General features: G+C 32.7%; 1 protein-coding gene across 1 annotated transcript in view; it reads right to left on the bottom strand.

Annotated features, from left to right (window-relative positions):
• Positions 1-19,468, bottom strand: part of LOC145667632 (sodium channel protein Nach-like) — a 44,321-nt gene extending 24,853 nt beyond the window's left edge. The window contains exons 1-7 of the mRNA XM_081735094.1: positions 19,460-19,468; positions 18,708-18,919; positions 13,236-13,439; positions 11,643-11,796; positions 6,299-6,444; positions 3,685-3,808; positions 431-555 (exon numbers count right to left, since the gene is read on the bottom strand). Of these exons, the coding sequence (XP_081591220.1) occupies positions 431-555; positions 3,685-3,808; positions 6,299-6,444; positions 11,643-11,796; positions 13,236-13,439; positions 18,708-18,919; positions 19,460-19,468 (974 nt within the window). The remainder of the gene's footprint in view (positions 1-430; positions 556-3,684; positions 3,809-6,298; positions 6,445-11,642; positions 11,797-13,235; positions 13,440-18,707; positions 18,920-19,459) is intronic.
• Positions 19,469-23,839: the final 4,371 nt, after the last annotated feature.

Genomic DNA, 23,839 nt, shown 5'->3' with positions numbered 1-23,839 from the left:
AACCATATACACGGAATGCAGAAGAAAATTTATCTAATATATTCACCATCGCCAAAAATTAAGTTCTTTATCGTGATCATCAATATAATACAATCACCAATTTCAATCCGACGTCATTTCATATTGTCATTGTTAACAGATCATTATCTCTCTCTCGGATGTTACATAACAACAAAATTTCCAAATTACCTATTAACCCAATGATATGAGAGTAGCTATGACCAAAATTATTTGTGCCATTGTAAATACAATAAAATACAAAATCAAAAACTTACCAGTTCGTGAATAATAATATGGTGTACACTTGCAATGGTCTTTCGTATAATTCATTCTGCACTCTATGTGACAATTTTCCAGATTATATACTGAGGTGGTTAAGAGGTTAACTTCGTCAGTATAAACACATTTTCTTTTGTCCTTATTCACGTACCGAACACCATGGGTACTAACTGTAATGGATGGTTCGATTTCGATCTGCATCCCATAAGATCGTCTACTACGCACAAATACTCCTCTTTGAACATCGGGATACTTGTCAGGATCATGAATGTATACCTGGAATTTAAGAAAGTCAATAAGTAACATGGTTTACACACTTAATAAAGAGAATTAAGATTAATTTCTGATTGTCAATTAAACATTTTTATTACAAACGTTAATTGACTTCGTTAATTTAAGTATTTTTAATCCAGTTATTTGAAGCCTCTGATTCTTGTATAATATACAAAAAGAATCACAATGTATATTAATGAGATGTCAAAATATTAGAATAACACAAGAAAAAAGTGCAATTTACCAGACTATGTTGTTGGATCAGCTTCCGCCCTCACTTGTCAGAGGAGCTGCAGAGGTCGTGAATGGTAACAAATGTAATATTAAGCCATTCCACGTGCAGTGCATCACTCAATTCCGTGAGAGAGAATGGAATAGAAATTTGTACCGGATTCGTGTTTCCAAAACAGACCACAAATGTTAAATTCGTTCAGATCTGGGAATCTATGGATCAGAGGAGATATTCAACTTTATTTCAATGTTTCTCAAACACGTTGACAAAGTTCTACCTGTAAGAATGAGTGCATTGTCATCCTGGAATGTGGTCATTGTGCAAAACAACATTTGGAGCATATGATGCGCACGGTCCCTTAAAACGGTAACATAATTACAGACAGTGACGTAACAGGTAAGATTCAATACATGAACCACTGCAACCAGGATATTGTAGTCCATATCATCATATAGCCTCAACCATGTCTCATAGTTGGGCGGAGACACTTTGGCGCTTGTTTGGGTATCCGCGACACATAAACACAACCTGCGGTTTAAAATAAGGTGAACCATGATTCATCCATATCACATTTCCAATCATCAGTGTTTCATGTTGCATATCTGCAGCACAATCGGCGTCGTGCCAAAGCGTTATGTTTTTTTTAATCAGTTGGTTCGCTCATGCAACTCATGCCCTATGCCCATGTCATGTAACTCCCTATGTCAATAGCGAACTGTGCAGACGTGGGTTTTCGACATTTTGCTTGAGTTCCTCCGTCACTTGCACCGTAGTCGCACGACAACGCTGCATGATAATCCGCTTTAATGCTCGTTGGCACCTGTCACTGAGAGTTTTCTTCAGACCACTGTTACTCTTCGCCGATGTGAGTTTTGTAGATTGAACCTTAGACACTGTCCTTGCCAAAACATTCAATACACTTGCTGCCTTCGTCAAAATCATACTATATAATCGAGCGCCAACAACTCACCTTTTTGGAAATCAGAGAGATTGCTCATTTTACAGCAATACCGTGTTCCCAGTTCATTGCACGCTGCCGTTCTACTGCTCCTTACGTAATACGATTTGCCCTAAAACACCACTACCAACAGCCCAGCGCTGGTTTTTCCACTTAGCTTTGGTTCCCAACCAAGATATATGACTTGTTTCCAACTTCAGTGTTTCTTTTATTTTGATCAACATGTGTACTTATCCTCATACTTATAAACCATACTTTCACAATATGTATAGCACCGTTTTATGACGTCCAATATTCAGATAGGTCCTTTGTTTACTTCGTAGTCTGCAGTGAACGATGACACAAATACGAAAAAGAAAGTCACTTCTAGAATTGTAAAAGAATGATTTCTATGTTCGCTCTGGCGGTAACTGTTGTAGAGCTCTCAATTGAAGATAAAATGCAAAAACGCAAAATGCCTTGTTGTTTCTATATTTTATGTCCTGATACAATGATGAGGTTGTATCTATTATTAACATATGTTCGCAACCTCAATCGACGAGTAAATTTCGTGCAGTAGTCGGGTGCGTAGATCTTCATGCAAGATCAACCATCACAGACGTTCCTAACCATTACTCCCCATCTCTCCATATCTCCTCTAAGAAACCTGGATTTCAGACCACGCTACGAGCACCAGCTAGTTAGTAATTTCAATTCATATGTAATTTCATTCATACACAATATCACATGTAATGAACTAATTAAACCAAACAAATAAAGTACATGAAAATGGTAAGACTTAAAGCCTTACTCTAAGTTTCGTTACTGATTGGGTTGAATTTTGAATTTTCTGATTCCCCTTCTTCCAACATTAAGGAGGATCACCACCCGGAAGTCAGTACATATTTTTAGCTCTTTCCCTTAACTACTGCGCAATGAAACGTTACATATTATAGATATTGTACTATAAGATAAAGTTATGTTTCAGCTACAACACAAGACACTGATTCATTTGGTAATGTCTTCTAATATCGAGAAAGGGAACAAATAAAAGAAAATATTTTATTCGTTTTACAATGAGCACACAAGATGGCACTTGCTGTTAGATCTTACTAGAAGTGCTCAATTTTATGAAATGTTTATTTGTATGTGTAAAGTATTTTAAAGTAACGATCTTATTACGAAATATATATTGTTTGACCGTTTTTCGTGTTATGTTTCACATTTTTTTAAAATATTAACTTACATTTAAGAAAATAAACTTTGAGAAGAAACTTGAGCAGAACGCCATAATGCGTTGTTGCCAAATTTGTACGTTTAATTCCTAGTTTCTAGCATTTCAGTTCGAAAAGCGGAACTTAGCTGTGAATTGAGATAAGGGTCGAAAACTAATTTTGTCCAGTAAGTATCCAAGCAGAATTGCATGATTACTTCTTTTATTATCTGGCACCAGTAAGCACACCACACTACCTGGCAACGCAGCACTATTCAAGCAGCGTTTAGCATAGCACCGAGAACACGTAGTGATCCACCTTAAACAACTTCAAATGGGTAGGTTACAATAAAGCTAGAAGGAAGACTACGCACACTTATAATAACAATATATGAGAATACTTCTTTACCAATTTAAAGGCAATGTGACTGGTCACAGGCCTTCATGAGCCATAACTCCAGGGAGTTTGCTATTCAAACAATACGAGGTTAAATTCATATCTATCTCACTCTCTATATATAAACACTTGACAAGATGCGCAATCAAAAAACTTGGAAGTTATTTGTTTTCCTGACTACGACAATTTGTATCAAATAGTATGTTGTCAAACGTGTCAAGTTTGCCTTGCCAAACTAGAGTTCTATTTTGTCGCCAGATGACTTCAATTTGTTGCGGCTCTTAAAAAAACCTCTACTGCCCTAAATGATTTCGACTAAATCGTTGTATTATTTACCTAATAAGCACACTTACATTCCATCCTTTTGGAGTAATATCTTTCTCTAGATATTCATTAGATAGATCCTTCATATAAAACTCTAATCCTGTGGTAATGCCTGCAGCATTATTACGATAAAGTGTTTTCTTTTGTATTCTTCTGGAATCAGAGAATATGTACAGAATCAACTGCAACATATAAATTAATTAAGTAATGAGCACAAGTAAGATACATTTGACATTTTGTAATTATAATGAAGCAAATAATATCAGAAAGGATGTATACAATTTAATAGATAGAACCTGCGCATCGTTTCGAAGGTGAATTGAATTATCATTACAATAATAATAAGTGATGTAATGAAAATATTGGATAAGCTTGCATATGTGCATTATTTTTATTCATATTAGTTTCATTTTTGTATATAGTTTAGTGATTTTTCTGGTCAGTTTTAGTGAGTTGTGTTTGCATTGGTTGGCAACAGTGCCTTCAGTGTTCTATTCAAGTTGTTTCTGTGCATTCGACAAAGTGCCGTGAAGTGCAACTAGGCAAGCATATTCACTCATAGTTTTAGAAAAGCATATTTATTCATAGGTTTTAGAGAAACAGTCATGTTCATTAATATACAAGATTTACATCTTCTTAACGGTGTTTAGAGTGCTACTCAGTTTATGTGTGACCGAAGACAAAGTATGATGGTTTAGCATGCAACCATGTGGTTAAGCAGCAAGCAAGCAACAATTACTGCAGAAACAAGTTAAGATAAGTAATTCATTGTACTAATATTTAAGTATTATATCATTATATTGACATATGAACAAAGCATGTCATATTTATCATATTAACGCATGTACTTTTGAATAAGAATCGAAGCAAGTAACATCTAAAATATTCGTCAAGTCTTATTTCTCGTTCCTCCATGATATCTGGGTGAATCAGTAATATGGGTTTAATCATACAGTTCATTAGCTGTGGATGTGATATGCGTGATTTGTAAATAAAGTACATAAACATATCACCCCTTTATACATAATCAAATATTTATCACATTTAATGAAAATCGAATAAGTTTGAAGGAAATTGTTGTCAGGTCTGGTAAGACAAAACTTTTGTAAAAAAAATAAAATAAAATGTTTTTGAACTTCCTCTCGCCGTCCACTTTTTTCTTTTTTAATGTTTAATTTCTGGAAACTGATTTAAAGCAGGGTTGCGAAAGGGTTTCATGGGGGTCGCGAAGATAAGCGGAAGAAATAAATATAATTAGAATCTAATACCGGAAAACAATTTCAAATATCGTTTTGAATTTTTGTTCTGATAGACATATTTTTATGTTTATATATATATACACTGTTAAGAACAATAAAAATAGATCTATTAAAGATTTTCAACAAGTGCAGAGTTGTTTAAAAATCAATTTAAATGAAAGAGTTACGATATGAAACCAATGAAAACTGCTTATTGAAATACCAGAAAATTACAAATGCAACAAAATCTGCATATTGAAATACAATTCAAATTGAAAGCTAATCAGATATTTGAGCATGGTGTGATTTCACTAGTGCAGCAACGTCCGGTTCAATCTAGGTGACGCACATTATCAAATCATTTAAAATACTCAATAACTATTTAACATCCGTCCGTTTTTTTTTAACCAAAACTGGAAATCACTTTATTTTTCTAACGTATGACCCAAAATTAAGGGAGTTAAGAAGTTTTAAAACTTTTAATCGGCCTCTACTTTGAAATAGTATGACTGATCGGATTCGATACTTGTAATATGAATGAATTGACCAAATTTGGTTTTAACCCATTTGCTTTTAGGGAAGTTAGCTCTGCACTCACTATATACAAGAAATGGAAAATTCTATTATAGAAATAGATAAATAACGTGAGATCTTCACAATAGGTATATTAAAAATCCCACGCAAGCTTATTATAAACCAGGAATAATAAGGGGGATCTCTGGCAAGAGGATGTGATAAACTGGAGGTCATGACAGTAATTAGGTTGAGAACCACTGCTTTAAAGAAAACGTTGATTCATCTAGAAAATAATTGCTTTTCCTTAGACAATCAAGAATTTTGTAAAGAGAAGGCGCAAATATACTGTAAGAGAACTATAACAATACTCATCATTGAGATTCTGCCACAGACATACCAAATAAATAAATAAATAAAAATAAAAATAAAAAATAAAAACTTGGCTAGAGGGCCTTTTCAATACTGGTGTGCGTGAACACAACGTGATATTTGCGGTTTACTTTGCGATAATCATCATTGCAGTAAATTACTTGCTGCATTTTTGTTTCGTTGCGTTCTGATCTGCAAATTTTGCAAAAACATTTAAGGAGTAAGACCCTAGGAAAGCATACTGCTTTATGCGTTCCTATAAGACTGGGCAGGGAGTAGCACAATAATGCCTTTTTAGTATCCCTCTTCATAATATTGCTGAAAAATATTTCAATATGGTATAATAATAATAATAATAATAATAATAATAATAATAATAATAATAATAATAATAATAATAATAATAATAATAATAATAATATTCCAATAAAGCTAAACACCTGCAACTCTTACGAAATTACACTTATAATTCCTAACATCATTTTTCTAAACACAATACCTCGGATAGTAAGCTACTTACTGTCCGATGTGATTTTCTGACGTTTGAGAGTTAAAAGAATAACAAAATCCTTCCTCAGATCGCTGTAGTTCTAAAATTTGACAACAATTGAAGTCTTCTCCTTTCCAGAAACATTTTTGGAACATTTCTTCACACTTTGGCATCAGCTGCAAAAAAAGAATAAATGTTGCAAACCTGATATAAAGCTAGACTAAAACACGATTTAATGCATACTGACATGTTTTTAAGGAGAGAGAAAAATGGCATAACAGACAAAATTTTAGAGAATAGATTCTTTACGCTTGTAAACTCTCTGAAGATTTAAAATAGTATATGCTCGTTCGCGGATGATATCATTATATGGGAAACATCCTCAAGTAAAGCAAAGAAGAAACTGAAGGAAGGAGAAAGAGTGTTTAAAGATAAATGCATGACTATAAGTAGAACAAAGACAGAATATGTGGACGTTTGGATGCCAAGTGGTGTAACTCGAGATGTGAAATTTTCTAGGAGAGAACTTTGGGGGGAGATAAGACGGCGTTGTGTTTATAAAACAATGGAGCGTTGTGCTCTTTAATTATTTCAATTTTAATTTCATAAGCAATTTTATTTCTAGACACAATTTACTTTATTACAAACTTTATATTATTTTACATGTTTTTTATATGTCTTGCGCCTCTGCCTTACCTTTTCTTTTAACAAAATAGTGTTAAAACAGAACTACTTAGAACAGGCCAATTTGTCCATGTTTGGAACTCGCCATCTTATACAATTATAATTTTATCAAAACGTTTCAAAACAAAACTAGTGAAGCAGTCAACTGGGCCTTAGTGCTGTGACTTTTTATAAAATTCCCCGTAAGGGTGATGAATAGAATAGAATAGAGAACTTTGAACTTCAATGTCTCATATAGGCCTAAATCCCATCAAGAAAATGCTAACTATCAGCATTAGAAAAATAAACATTTTAATTATGATTTTGTTAGCAATCATAAAAGGTATATGAATTTTTCATGAGATATTGAACTTTAAACTTCGCTCCTGAAGAAATTTATTTTGGAGTTGACAAAAGCGGTCTATATGGTACTCAACAAATAGTAGAAGACATATAGTAGAAGACAAGAGTTTCTTACGGGTACAAGGATAGAAGCTACTACCTATATCAACATTTAAGCTTCTTGGATCTTACTTCGACTAGGATGGAGGATAACATACAGAACCCCAACACATAATATATCTGGTTGATTAAACTGGGCAAGAATGAGCGGGGAGATTGTGATAAGACGGTAAGTTGCAGGTTAAAAAGGCTGTGTGTATATATAAAGCTGTAATAAGACCAACTATAATGTAGTGAAACCTGGGTAATCAGAAGGGTCCAGCAAGATGGGAGATGCAGAGACGAAAATGTTAGGATGGATGTATGGTGTCACAAGGAAGGATAAAACAAGGAACGATTATATAAGAGGCACGGTTAAGGTGCGATATTTGAGTGTAAGATTTCAACAATGGAGGTTAGGATGGCTTGGACATATAGAACAAAGAAACGACTGAAATACACTTACTCACAGTAGTACGTGTTTTCCTTGTAAAAGAGATTTGGGGGTTCGATATGCTGATGAGAAACTCCAACAGTATAGTACAGGATTATACCATTTGATACATACCCTCTGATAATTGGCGAATAGATAGTCAACCTATGCATAAAGCCACTATAAAGCCACATGACTGATCATACCAATCACGTAGTATAGGTGCATACGAAAAACAATTTCTGAACGTTTACTTGATTTTTACTCGAATTCTTTAATATTGAACAGCTTTTCTATATTATATTTTACACTAGTAAATATCCATGAATTATTATTATTACTATCTTTCAATATTCATTATACAGTCATTATCGTACAGTATCTTTCATTACATCAAAATTCGTATTTCATCATGTTACTTAATTTTAGATTCCATAGAGCTATTTCCAAAGTTAAGATCAGACATTCGATATACTCATAATTAACCCTTAACAGGAAATATGTGTCTGTCAAACACGTATGGTTTTTCTTTGTATTACATTGGCAACACTGATTCACTCAATGTATCGGTTTTCTCAGCACCTTCCTATTATTTAACATTACACATATGTTTTTTTTAAAAAAGATATTGCTTTATACATGTCCGTGTCCCACAGAGACACATTTTCTGTAAGCGAAGAAAATAGCGTTTCCTGTTAAGGGCTAAAATCATAAAATATTGTTTCTCACTTGTCTTCTTAACTGAATACCGGTATCAGAAGCAAAATATTATTACGATACAGTTGGATTTTGCAATATACATGTCGATCTGAGGCTTTGATTAATTTAGAGCTGCATATTTAATCTAAATTCCAGTTCCAGTTACCTCCCTTACAGGAGATTTATATAAAGGAAGTCCCGGCCTTAGAGTCCTGTGAACTGTTTCACTAATTTTGTTTTAAATGAAAATTGTTTGAAATAAGATTATGTAGTAAGATGGCTCGTGCCAAAATGGCCGAATTAGCCTGTTTTAATTATAATTGTTTTTCACACTGTTAATGTAATAAGGAAGGATAAGCGGCGCATTTTGAAATTAAAGCACAGTATATTAAAATTGAAACAAATAACAAAATTGTCAAAAATATTGAAATGTAAATAGTAAAAACTGAAAAAACTGAAAGCAAAGCTCCCCAATACTTAGTGTTTATAGCGCCATCTCTTATACTTGATTTAATCTAAATTATTCAGCACAAACACAAACTTACACGTATATAATCAATTCGGCTATTTACTAATATCGATTAGAAAAACTTTGTTTAGAATTTTAAGTTTTAGATCATATATTACGGATCAAATTCCAGTTTTAGCATCTTAAGATACCGATCGAAATTCAAATTGCTATTTGTCCAAATATCAAGTAATGCGCTAGGTTCAGATTCAATTTAGTGGCGCGTTATACGATAGCTACTTGAAAAAGATTGGAAAGATGGAGACAACAGGAAGAAGGAAAAGGGGAGAGCAAAGATGAAATAGAAGGACAAGATACGACAGGATTTGAGGGAGGAGGAAAAATAGAGGACATTCAGGATAGAAGGGAATAGAGAAAGACGGAAATGTCGATCCAATGAAGTCACAGCAAAAGGTGAAACAAAGGAATAAAAGAAGAAATAAATATTTTAATACAGTTGAGTTGTCTATTCTTTTCTAATTCAGTTTTTACTTTTGAATAATTGTCATTATAGATTCCACTTGGTTATCGACTTACCATCATTATCAACTCCACTCGTGACTTACATTCTTATTACCGATCACTTATCTCACTCTTTCATGACTCAATTTTCACTTTCAACCAATTGTCATCGCAGATAAGATTTTGTTATACATTTAGCATCAATCTCAATGAACTTCCTGTTAACAATCTTTCTTTCAATGCTGTCTCTCGTCCCATTCGTCAATTGCTCCTATCCATGGATGTTCACTATTGACCAATTTTATTCTTCATTCCATTTTGATAAATATACGCGTAGGTTTGCTGTCAAGATGTCTTTTGGAAAATTGTGCTCACATATCAAACAATATTTTATTATTATTATTATTATTATTATTATTATTATTATTATTATTATTATTATTATTATTATTATAGTAGTAGTAGTAGTAGTAGTAGTAGTAGTAGTAGTAGTATTAGAAGAAGAAGACGACGATGAAGAACTCTACTAAGCAGAACACCTTTAATTCAAAAAAAAAATTGGTTAATTAAAACTAGCCGTTTGCTAATTAAGAGTAGATAACTCGTATCTTTTTGAATCTATAAACCAGCAATTAGTTTGCAAGTGTTTGTCGAGGTTAACTACTACTAAAACCAGTAAGTACACTACATTATTATACCGTAGATATTCAATAACTTTATTGTCTGCAATAAAACTCAAAATACTTTTCAAGAAATCTAAAACAAATGAAAAGTTTACAGGATTTAATTAGTTATATAATTGATATATCTTGAAGTCTGTCAAAATATTACTTCTTTCGAATATATCCTCTAGTTTGAAATATAAAATATGAATTTAAACTCATGTTTTAATTCCTACTGTTTGCCAACAGCAATAATCTATATTTCTGCACCTTTATTGGACACTTCTCTTATATAATTCAGTACCCAACTGTACCAATCTAACTGAATACTTCAATCCGTCACTGTAGATATGAATACTTCCTTACTTCATATAGAAACTAACTTATCACAACTCGGTTCCCACACATACACAAATCAATTTCATCTTACTAAATAAAATAAAAAAAATGTTCATATACTTAGTAACAACTTATTTAATGTCGTCATGAAGATGATCTACTTCACCACCTTTCAATATGGTATTCTATAATTGGCATTTCTCGCCATCTACAACAAATTCCCACTTTTTCGCTTTGCTTTTCTTTTGCTTGTTTTTCATCATCGTTATCATCTTCTTCTTTTCCTTTAACAAACCATCATTCATAGTTACCTGTTTTCAAACTTCATTCTTCGTCCACTCAACATCATCTTCATCACCATCAGTTTCCTTTTTTATCATTATCATTTTCTTTCTTATATTCTCCTTCTACTTTTCTATCTATACTCATTTGTAAACTCTTTCCTGTTTTTCTTCTGGCTCCTCTTCTCTGATGCTTATATAGTTGTAGTTAACTTAAGAAGCATTTTAGTGAGCAGAATACAGAAGCAAAATAAGTTATTTTTCTTCTCTAACAATAATTTGAATTTAATCAAAGTATCATTGTCTTTATGCCTTAAAAGAATTGTCATCAAATTATTTTGTCGCAATATAAAGCACACGGTATGTCCAAAAGTTAATACTCTTAATTAAGGTAATAATTTTGGATAATCCGAAAACATACCATCACCTATAGTTCCGATTAGCGGCTTACGGATGATGTAGCGGTAGTAGTAGTGAAATTTAGTTACATGAAGCGAAGACAATTGATTGAGTTCGTTCGATAGTAGTTATTTATTAAGTTTTATAATTATTGATATTTGCTTCAGGTAATGCATGATGTAGGGATCACGTAATAAGTCAGGAAAGTGTTATATTGTTTTTGTCTGATTATTTGAAACTATGGTAATAGGAATTATTAAAACTAAAATTTTATCGAGAAAAGATGGTCTTGTTTCCAAAGGTATGTGATATACAAATTACGCTTCATTTATGTAAAGCTACTAAACATAAATAATGATAAAGCTACAGAATAATAATAGTATTGATTATAAATCTTTTGTAATTTATATTAACTATCATGAATTGCTCTGAATTTTATTCATGTGTGTTAAAACAAAAACTTATTTTAACCTCGAAGTATACTTACCTCCAACATAAGATTTGTGATATTTGCATCTAATTTTGGCAGTTTGGATAATGTGTCATTCCTAAACCAATCTAGTCCTTCAAAAAGTATAGGAAACCTGGCAACACTAATAGTCAGTAGTATTTGTTGCAGATCATTATTGGAGATGTTTAATCTAAAATAATTAAATAAGTTTTAAATATTGCAGTTATTTTGAACTAATCCTCCAAACCAAGACAGTGCACAGAAGTATATAAGAGTAAAAACCTTCCAAACATTCTCAAATGTATAATGTACGTATAAAATAGCATTTTAATTTGATTTCATGTCTTCGTAGAAATAGCTTTCTTCCTTATTTGGTATTTAAGAAAAATCAAATCCTCGAAATGTTTCATCTCTTTACGGCATCTTAATTACTACAGCGTGCAATAAGTTCTCAGATTAAACCCATGAAAATAAACGTTTTCTCCTATCAATTTGACAGGCTTTTTAAAAATAAATTTAAGGAATTGTGGGTATTACTAGATATGTCCATAAGCGGGGCATAAAATATGCAACTTTAAATGTGTGTTTTTTAAAAATCTATTAAAACCTATGAATATTGAAAGTTGATTTCAAATTATTATATTTTCATATATTGCACATGTTAATTTTTAATTTAAAACTAAGTTTAAGTAAACATGTCTTCGTGGTTGCTTTAGTGCAAGTGGCAAGATAGATCATATTTACTCGAATGTAAATGTACTCTTTAAAAAAATGTATGGCGAAAGTTCTTGAGGGACGCTTATTATGACACAATAATTTTCTGGACATATGATAGAAATATCAGTAGGTTCATTTTAATTGTAGTTTTCCTTCAAGTTATTTTGTTGTTTCTGTTGTTTATTTTAGAATGTATTTTTACGATACATGCAAAAAAAGCTCTTCTAACAAATCACTGGTTTTACAGCCAATGGTGAGCTGTTGGTTTGTGGGTTTCGTGAATTTTATGTAATTATCTTATAAGGAATGCATATATCCACATAATAAACTGATTCCCACACCAGAGACAACATATTTGAAGACTCGTTGTAGAAAACAATGTAAGCGCCAACTTGAAATTGTTTCACTTATTTTATTTTATGAACACGTTTATACCTTAGTTAGATTTTAATACTTATTTATATAATAGGTTGTAGTTCTAAGCAATAGTATGTTCTATCTTTTTGACGCTTGGGCACAAGTTACTATCTTTTGTCTCTACTGTTACAGTAACTTTTCTATTTAGCACTTACATTGTTTTCTACAGCCAGTCTTAATTCATATATTAAGATTCGAGGAATGTTTATGCTTATATTCAATATAGTAAATGTTATATTAATGACAATAATAATGTTTTGAAAATGACTTGCAAGGACTGTGTATTACTTATTGTACGTAGTAGCTACAATACAAAATGTGAACATTCTAGAATGTTCCTGCAGTTTGACATGCTTTTCTCTATATGCCACAAATTTACATTAATGGGAAAAGAATAGCTATATTTAATTGCTTAATACTATATTATGTTCCTGACATAATACTACAATACAGATACGTATTATACATGTACATTGTAAATAAATAAAATCTTACTTTTCTGCAATTTCTTGGATCCGAGACACTTGTACCTTGCTTCCGTGACAAATAGTCACTGCAGGGAAAGGAATTCTATAAATTGGATAGTTCGTATCTCCAACAACAGTGATGGTAGGGCTTGTGGCATATTTATTCCAAACAGATAGAATCATGTACACAGCTATTGTACCACTAGCTATAAATGTCAGCAACCAAATTAATCTGAAATGAATATCCAAAGAATAATTTTGTTGACAATTAAAATAAAACAAAATATAGTACTATCTAGATTGTCAATAGTTCAACGCTTTCTGTTCTACAGGCTTTCTATGTTGTACAATGAAATATTACATACACCCGTAGGTTTATTTAATTCTAAAACTGCATATAACTTTGCAGTATGGCGTCATTTTAATGAATAAATGCCAGTCAGCTTTGTCAACCTTTCCTGTTATTACTTCGATGTTACGAGGATTATTATTATTATTATTTTATGATAGGCTACATCTTAGATTTGTTAGATATTCCATGTAAACTCAGCTGTATCTGGAATTATGTTCGTAATTAAATAAAACTTATTTTCTTTTCCTCCTGTGTGAGGTGTAAATTTCGATATAAAGCCACATTACATCGTTTTGTCTAGCCATATTACGAATTTCTTTAGCGCTGACTTCTAACTATCTGTATTTGGAAAGATTTTCTTTTAAAAAGTTAAGTTCCATGCTGTTCTCTGAGAGCAAAGACGATCATCTATAGTTTCTTGAAAGCTTCTGTTTCCATTACTTCTAGAGTAAGCAAATTCGTCATGCCATCTCGTACAATGTACATCCTGAAAATAAGTTCTGTTTGCAACTTGAAGACACAGCTGCGCTACAATCACATCTTGCACCCTAATAGGTAGACTCTTTGTAAAGTAGAGACGTCATTGAGAGTATAGTGATTTGCAAACATTTCGTAATGAGTTGGGATAAGATTCAAGAAAATGGAAACACCAGTCAAATGTAAAGTGCGCTAAGTCATACAATATTTTTAACACTTAATGTGTCAAGTGTCAACAGCCGAAAATTATGTCAAGTTGGCGATGTGTATGGTGAACAATGTCTTATTAATAAGTAAATGGAACGCTTACAGACTTTGCCGGGGAAACATAAAATTTCCAGATCATTCAAATCTTTTCGCAATTGAAAGTTTTCTTCACAAGCCAGAACTTCGGTGATGACGATGCAGTCAAACAAGCTGTTACCACTACATTATCATCATGAGACCCAATTTTCTTCGATATGAGGATATAAAATATTTTCTCTCATTAAAAGGTAACCGTCTTAATAGGAGAGGAAAATATATTGGAACGTAGCTCAAGACCTATAGTTAAGAGTACTATAAAGTGTTTTGTTCCCTTTCGTTTCATGGCGAACGAAACTGTCTAAATTACCCTTATATATATATAATGTGTGTAGGTAAGCGGTAGACTTTTATGTTGAAATGTCCTTGTTGCTTTCAAACTACTAATAATACATAAAAACAATGGATTTTCTACATTGTAAATATCAATAGGATTGAACTTGCCTGACATACTCTGTAGTACCACCAGACTAATATTTTCGACAAGTTGTATTTCTGTCATATGGAGCTAGATCAGGTTATTAAATATTTATTTGTTAAACTAAAACTTACAGTACCACAATTATTGTTCAATGTCAGAAGCAAAGGGCACTACAATACTAGAAACAACCAAGCTTAAGAGATCTCTACAACACTAGTAAGGCAAGTAAGACTGAAGGGGCAATTCACATTCAAAGTATCTTAGTGCCAAATACTATGATCAAGATATTAGGTATTTCCAATAAATAAGAACAAAATTATAGGGGATTACAACTTTGACTTTCTTCGAAGAGCTGTATTTCTAAAAACACTATTTATGTAAGGACATTCAATCACGTAGATAGTTTTCAATAGTCGTAAAGATTGTAATGCTTTTTACAGCAATTTGACGTCAAAAACCGTTTCGGAGATATGATAAAAGTTTGCAATATTGCATAAGATTATGCAATTCCGAGAAGTTGTTATAATTTCATTTACCAAAAATTACTGTTATAATGCTTTATATAAACAATAATTACCTTTGATATATGCCAAAATTACGTCATTTTAAGCAGTACAGTAGAACCTCTCTAGCACTTCACTTTTGGGACTGGGGGTATGGTCGGAACGCAAAAAAGGTTGGATTATCAGAAAATACAGAAAAATACGGATTTACAGTAAAATAACCAATCTTTGAACTCAAAAATGACTGTATTGTTCTCTACAGTAAAAACAAAGGAACAGTAAGCACTAAAAACTGCACAGTACAGTACAGAAAACACGCACAACGAAAGAAACTATACAAGAGATGATAGAGCACTAAAGCCTATATGCGGTAACAGCAAGTAAACAACAATGCCGCTACAGCAGTAAACGACAATGGGCCTCGTGTGTCACCGACGAGTCGGGACAAATTCGGCTCGCGCACGGTCGGATCAACCGAAGTGGTGGACCAGCCGAGGACGGACAAGAGGGGTTCTACTGTTATATGAATCTCAACCTTCCACTTTTTGTATGTCCAGAACAGTTTGAGATATCAAAATGTTGTAAGTGATATTATCATTATTACGTCTACTTTAAACTTACGTGCATGATTGATTATGGTACTTACCTAAACAGCATTTTGAAATATGTTTAAATCCTACTGACTTTGTTCCTATTTAAATGAAATGCGTCATATCATAACCATAGTACTTGACAATAACGTATTTCGGATGTTCATTACCCCGTCTGTTTCACTTACTTTCTTGCTATTGTACAGACAAACTTTAGATATTTGTGATCCTATATTGTCCTTAGCTTGTGACACTGAATAGTAAATGTGGCAGTGTAAGTTTATGTTTGCTATATATATTTATTTGAAATATGTGATAAAGTTTTATTTTCAGTTGGCAAAATTGTTCACTTGGTGGTATTGCAGGGTATGTCAAATGACTTTCTCCTGTTGATATTTTTATCTTACAAAGTTTTAGCGTTTTTTTTTAAATCTTCCAGTTTGAAATAATAAGAACACGTCAAGATAAATACTCCATCTATATATATAGAGAGAAGAGAGAGTTATGGGTTCTAAGTCCCCTTCATCTCCAAATTTACAACGCATATAATGTCACTTAGGACAGTTAATTGTATCTTTATATTCGATATTTGTCTAAAACCCAGAAACACAGCCTGAATTTAGCCATGTGATTCGGAAGTAATCGCCTTTTATTTCTTACCAGGTAAATAGTTGGTTTTTGAATTTGTTATTTTATGTAGAACTCTGTAGTGTCGTTGTAAATTTACGTTCCTGAAAAAATAAAATGAAATGAAATCTTTGGGTTTTACGTCCCACGATTATGCCTGTTAGGCTAAAGGAGACGGTGATGATGAATAATGAATTAAATGGTGGAATGAAGAAAGTGGGAGGAAACGGGAGAACCCCGAGAAAACCCACGCACACGGTGTTTGTCCACCACAAAATTCACTTGGCGGGGGCTGGGATCGAACCCAGGACCCGAAGCACCAGAGGTGAACGCTCTACCACTGAGCCACCGCGGCCCCCTTCCTGAAAAAAGAATAGTCTATCTCGTAGATCCAGTCTTCTCTTCTGAAAATCTAATGAAGTCCAGAGATCATATCGTGAAAATGGAAATACCTTGATGGGTAACTACTTTTTGTTGTGTTGTGATAGCTACATTATCATAGCCTTCGCGAAACCAATTTAATGGTAGAACATTCTTTATGAGCGTAATTTTCATGTAGCCTATTTAATATTTGTCAATTTTTTTTTTTTTTACCATTTCACTTTTAGCCATCAATTTTCTGTAACCATCTAGTATTTATTATAATGCGCACCGTATAAATAGGAGGGTATCGCAAAAGTCATGGCAACTATTTTTTTCACTGAATAAAAACGAAGCAAAAAATTCTGATGTGTAAACGTTACATGTAACGAATCGAATGAACATGCATATCCCATCAGGAGTCATCCTGCCTCGCTACACAGGGAGAAATTTCGTCACGATTTCTCTGCTAAGTTGGTGGCCATCCGAGTGAATTGTATTAGGGGGTAATTTTCTGCCATTTCGTCCCGCATGACCAAAGTGTAAGCGCACTGTATTACTCCCGCACTTTCCTGCAACAATACCTACGTCTGGCTATTCGAGATAAACTTCCTGAATGTCTACACGGTTTACATAACCTTCGTGATAACACCTGAATATTTACACTGTGTATAACCTTCGTGACAAGGTAACAACCCATACGACAGCGTGTATGCAGAACTTTTTCGCGCGGTGGGAATGGGAAGTACTCGAACATCCACCGTATTCGCCAAATTTACCACCTTATGATTTTGACTTCATATTAAAACTGAAGAGGCCAGTCAGTGGAACACACTTTTGGCCATATGAAGACATTACCACACCACTGAGCCATAAAATCAGAAGATTTGCTCATGGTGAGGAAACTGGTATTCATCGCTTTGATTATAGTTGGCAGTATTAATTGATTCTTCGGAAGCAACTTCGAAGGACTCTAAATACCATTGGTATGTGTTTCTGTGCTTTACGAATAACTTAATGGTTTGTAATGTTGTAATTTGAAGTAAAGATCCGATACACTACATGTAAGGTTTATATATGTACTAACCTTCTACTTTTCGTTTAAAAACAAGTTACCATGCAGGGCCGGATTTAGCATTTTGGCGCCCCTAGGCCCAATAATTTTTTTCCGCCCCCTAGTCTGATTAAAGTTACTTTCCTAAAAACCTTTATTAAAAAATTATATCAGGCCTATATGTTAATTGCTTAAACACCACTCCACGATGCAATTTTATCATTGCAAGTTTTTTGAGGAATTTACTTGGTTCTGGGCGTAACAAAATACCGTTAATGTATTAACAAAAGATAGGTGAATAACTTTGGTTTTGTTCAATTTAGCCAAATAAATAAAAAAAAACTCTGTAATACATTATAAAATAGTTTTAATCTCAGAAACACAGCTTACATGGAGTATTTTGATAACGTGACACAAAAACTGTGTTTTAAAGTAAAACTAGATATTTTGTATGTACAAATAGTAAATTGTACTAGTATAAAAAATGACATTTTTGAGATCAATGTTGTAACGAAGTTGATGCATAATGTTGAAAAATAGTTTAACTTTACCAACAATTATTTGTTCCAATGAACTTCAAAATCAGAATGCTTTATTAGCCTGATTTTTTTTAAAAATCAATTCAAAAAATGTGTTAAATTATTTTTATTTCTAGATATTTTTAATTTTTTTCTCTCGGCCGTGCGCCCCCTGGGAGCTTGCGCCCATAGGCCCGGGCCTACCGGGCCTATTGGAAAATCCGGCCCTGTTACCATGATATTTGTGGTAACTTGTAATACAAAACAAAAAAAAATATGAATATTTTTCACGCACCTGTCAATATAAGAAAGTTGTTTTAAACCAACATATCGAATGCCGTGAATAGAGTTATTTTCCAAGAAGAATTGAAACCACGATTGACAGTCCCTAATATTAGAATGTTCTTTGTCTTCTTGCTTTCTGAGGGATGAAATAGATGGGTTTTGTCTTAGTCCACTGTTCTCGAAATCTGAAATTGTTTTCTCTTCGTATGATGCCATCCTCAACTAAAAAGAAATATAATTAAAGTTTTCATATATTGACACTTAGACAGCAACAGACTTCCTGAAGTTGGAGAATCTTTGTAGCACACTTTTAAGACCAATGTTGGCTAAAACCGTTCAAAAACTTGTGTGGCTTCTGTCTCTTGGACCACATATTCTTATTAAATGAGCACTGCTAATGATTTCAGAACTTTGACCCATAGATCACCCGTTAAAAAAAAGACATCAGCACAATTTTTTGGAGTTGACCTGATATAAGTAAAGAAATCAGCAAAGATATTAACAATCAAACAGCAGAGGTCACCAAAGGTTGTTTCTTGTCCAACTATGTAGCTGCTTGCAAAGAAAAGAATGGAAATGTATATGTCCAGTTTTCATAAACTTAGCAACCAAAAAAGTGTTTTTGTTAAAAGTCTGGGAAATATTCAATCAATATAATGGTGATGTATTTGATATTGATTTTTTTATATAAAATTATATTTCAATATTTTCTTTCTTTAAGGAAGAGAATTAAATGGAAAATAAATATTGATTTCCACTCACCTGAATCATTCCAATTGTTCTGAGTCAACATGAATGTTTGCTTTAGTTTTCCTAGGTCATAAAGAAATTGCTCAGATCAGAAACTACGAGATGTAATATTGTATTTATATAATTCTTTAGCCATTATAATAATAACGAAAATTACGTGTATGTAAGTGGGGACAAATACAGTAGAGCATCGGTTATTCGAGTCTTGACTAACCAAGTTAACAGAAGTGATTCATTTTTTTAAAAAAATGAAAAAAAGAAAAAGAAATCTCGTAGTGACTAGCTCAACTTTCAAATGACGTGCGTTGTAGTGTATGAGCGGAAACTGACGTGATGCGGCAATTAATATAAATTAATAAAATAAGAAAAAAAGTTGAAAAGGGAGTGGAGAAGGCACGAAAGCTCGATCCGGAATCACTAGTATGGAGCTCTAATACTATTTTTTCCTCCCTTATAAATCTTCCACCCGTAGAAATGGAACAACACCACACCCACAGATACTGGTGTTAACATTATCTTTTAAACTTCAATACTATTTCATGATGTAGTTTTGAAAAGTGTTTTGATGTGAGTTCCTTACTATATATACACATTTTCTATGTTTTGTTGTTTCAAACTGCTATACAGCAATTAATATAGACCTATTTATTATATTGTACTACTATACGTACAGTACTGCCGTTCATTTTGTACAAAGTCTGTATTTTCCGGAGTTAGTCAGATCCATATTATCTCGGGTAATCCGGATTCTAATATACTTTAATTAGACGTCGATTATGGAAAAAGAAATTTAGACTCTACTTAGAGGTTAAATTTTCGATTTGAATCATTTATTCTAGAAAGAACGTAGTCATAGTTTTAATTTTTTTTTTACAAAAATCAGTAGACCCAAAAAATTGTTTAGCATTAACACAGTTCGTTTGGCTTCAAGCCTTCCTATACAATTTCAGGCAGGGTTCCAAAATACACTTTACATATGAGTTCCAATTTTTTTTTACATAAAAAGAGTGGGTTCTGTGGATGTTTCTGTGTTGTGGATATGTGCCCTTCCTAAAATAAACACAAGAAAAATTAGAGAAAACAGTGACCACTGAACAAAATTGGGTACAATTCATTTTTCATGAATGCTATAATGAAGAATAAGTGTACAAAACAATGATAAATATTAAAATATGTGTTTTAGTTTCTCTCTTGGCATTACAAACTTTACTCTGTATTATCCTGAGTTGTAGTCAGCCACATCGCAACGATCTCGTATAAAAGCTCTGCCTCCTTACTCACATATTTGAAAAAAATTTTGATGTCTTCAATTTTTTAGTCAATAATAGAGTTTTGTTTTAAAAAGCTTGTTCAAGGTAAAAGTGATACGTATTACATTAGGTTTCTTAACATGGAATTTACTTTGATCCAGTTCATTGGTAAACATACTTTCTTTAACCGTTTCGTTGTCCATTTCAGAGTAGTATAGCTAAGATATTTTAAATATCATTCCTTCTTTCTTCGACATTGTTTCAGCTAAAGTTACATATTTTCTGAAATAATGAGACCACCAGATATCAAAATTCAATATGATATTACTGTCTTTTAATAATACTGTTTCAATTTTATATCTCAAGCCCTTGTTATTACCAGTATTGTCATAGAGGAATTTGGTAGCGTTGTATACTCTTCTGGGGTGTACACTCTGTCTTTTTTAATAGCTTGCTCTAAAATAAGCGGGTTTTTCTAACCACAATAACTATGAATGCAGCCGAATTAGTAATGCATCTTCTCTCACTCAAGTCCGAGTACCTCAATAGGGTATATATATATAGATGATAGATAGATATATAGATATAGATATAGATAGATAGATACATACATATTTTAAAATTTCAAAAATAATGTGATTTGTGCCCTTTCTAAAATAAACGATCAATTATTGTACAAGAAAGGGATTCACAAAGAGTGAAACAGACATAAAAAGAAACAGAATTCGTATAATGCAGAACAATCAGCATATAATTTAAGAGAAATATAAACAAGTCTGATAGACGGACAGATAATTATTGAGGACAGTTTGTTTCTGTTTTGGGGAAGAGGGTGGTATATACTGTACTTGTATATACATATGTAAAAATACCATTACACAATTGCTTGAAAGTGGTGCTAAGTCCCTGGGTTAATCGAAGTTAAAGATTCAGTTAGGCATATATAACATACAGAATATTAAGGTTTTTACAAATATGAAAATTTTCACAAGATATTATGAATTATAAAATTTTAGCACGCTATTTCGATTCGACACGTCATGAAATATCAAGACCTTTGTTCCCTTTACCCTACAAGGCATGTCTAAAATGTGAAATTTCATATTTTACCTCTCTAATTATTACATTTCTTATAGTCTTACAACTATATTAGGTTACAACTATATTATGGAAATTTTGTCAGAATGTTGATACGCTCACATAGCTATTTTAGTAAAGACCACAGAAACTGTAGTACGTTGTTCGTTACTTGCTATAAATGTCATATATATATATAGTCCTTGCAAGACAATGGGCATGCTAAAAGTTACAAGTGTAATATGTTTTATACCCAGGATTTTGAAGATGCTGAGACAGCTCTGCTAAGTCACTGTTCTTAGCTAATAAAAGGCACTATTCTTCCAATAGTAATACTTCTTGGCATGCCACCATGGGTGTGCCACTAACAACCATTGGTGTATTTGGAAAGAACAAAGTAGTGGTATTCATATATTTCCGCATTCCTGCGTTCATTCACGTAGATTTTTAATATTCCACCGCGCCACAGTATGATTTTCATGCTTTAAAATTATCACAACCATTTAATTTAATTCACTCAATACTACCTCTGTGTCTGACTGATAATTTCAGTTCTGTGGCGATGAAGTAACACACTAAAGTAATAATCATTCTGAGTAAACTCTCCTTTGTTAAAAATAAGATGTATTAACACCATCATGTCTTATTGTTTACAATTGTGATTATGGTTTCATCAGGTATACTATTACGGCACTTTGTCATATTGAAATTAGACTACCGAACTTTTGTACACTTTTCTGCAGTTGATTTGAAATAAAATTCCCAATTGGTCAAAGAATATCTATGTTTGTTTTATTGTATTCAATATAGATGAAAAAAATTACAAGATTCCCAAATACATTGATGGTAGCTTTCTGAACAAGCCTGTTGATAGGTTCAAGTATTGTTGTACAATAATAAATCATCGATGTATTCGTGATATTGCAAACTTTATTTATCAGGATCGTAACTTCCATTTTCATAGAAATAGAAAAATCTATTTGAAAAGACAATGATCTTTCCCTTGTTTAAAAAACTAGGTTTCTTGTCATATAACATATCTAGAACGTAAATGTAAATAGGTGATATAGTTGTAAAGTAAAAAAAGGACCACCGAGAAGGAAAGCAAACGGATGAAATAATAGAAACAGTTTAACTATAACTGCTTATTAAGATTTAATGACTCAGTTATGGTATAGAAAATTCTAGGAAAAAATATTTTTCCTACATCCTGCATTAATTCTGCTTAAAGTTTGTAGGGTTAACAGATCTATTTCTCTCATAAATAAAATGACGGAATTGACCAAAGTTAGAGACAAAATTATTGACCAATACGTAAGAAAGATATCAAGTCGTTTTACTACATATTTTACTTCTGTGTAGCTTCACATTCTTCTTTCTTTCGTATATTTTAGTTAGCTATAAGCTAAATTATTCTTAAGTTATTTTATCTAGTTCATGTTCATAATGAATAAACAAAAAGTATCTAGTGAGATTTATTAAAGCTCGTTTACTGCTATTAATTTCTTGTATAGTTTTACACTAGAATATATTGATCGTCATCTTGTTCAGAAAACTATATGTTATTATATCTGTATCACCATGTCAACTTATACAAGAAGGAAAACAATGTTAGAATAATCAAAGATGTTATAAATAGAGGATCTGCCCATATGTATCTTCATCCTATTAAATCGATGAAGCCGAAAAACAACCGAGCATCGGCACGTCTGATTGGCTACTTTCGTTTCTGCCATGATTGTTGGCTCAAAACATTGCGATCCTATTGGGCGGAGTGGGCAGAGTAGGGGTGGCGAAACTGTGACGTATGGCTTCAAGATTTTGTTGTAAGGGCAGATCCTCTATTTTATAAGATACTTGGGAATAATATATGTTTATTCTTTCCCGACGTTTAGCTTGTTGTATATAAAGCACTTTCTGTTCAGCTGTTATTTTTGTAGAAATGGCTCTGAAATTGTCTTTAGAATGATTTCATACAATGGCTAGTGAGTTACACAAAAGGTTGATATAAATTCGATTTTGTAAAAGATCCTGGACTATATATTATATATTAATTAAACGATAC

The sequence above is a fragment of the Thermobia domestica genome, chromosome 13, assembly GCF_964235325.1.
Source record: "Thermobia domestica chromosome 13, izTheDome1.hap1.1, whole genome shotgun sequence".
NCBI classification, from domain to species: Eukaryota; Metazoa; Arthropoda; class Insecta; order Zygentoma; family Lepismatidae; genus Thermobia; species Thermobia domestica.
Note: the sequence above shows the minus strand (reverse complement) of the source record. Positions and strands in the feature narration are given on the sequence as shown.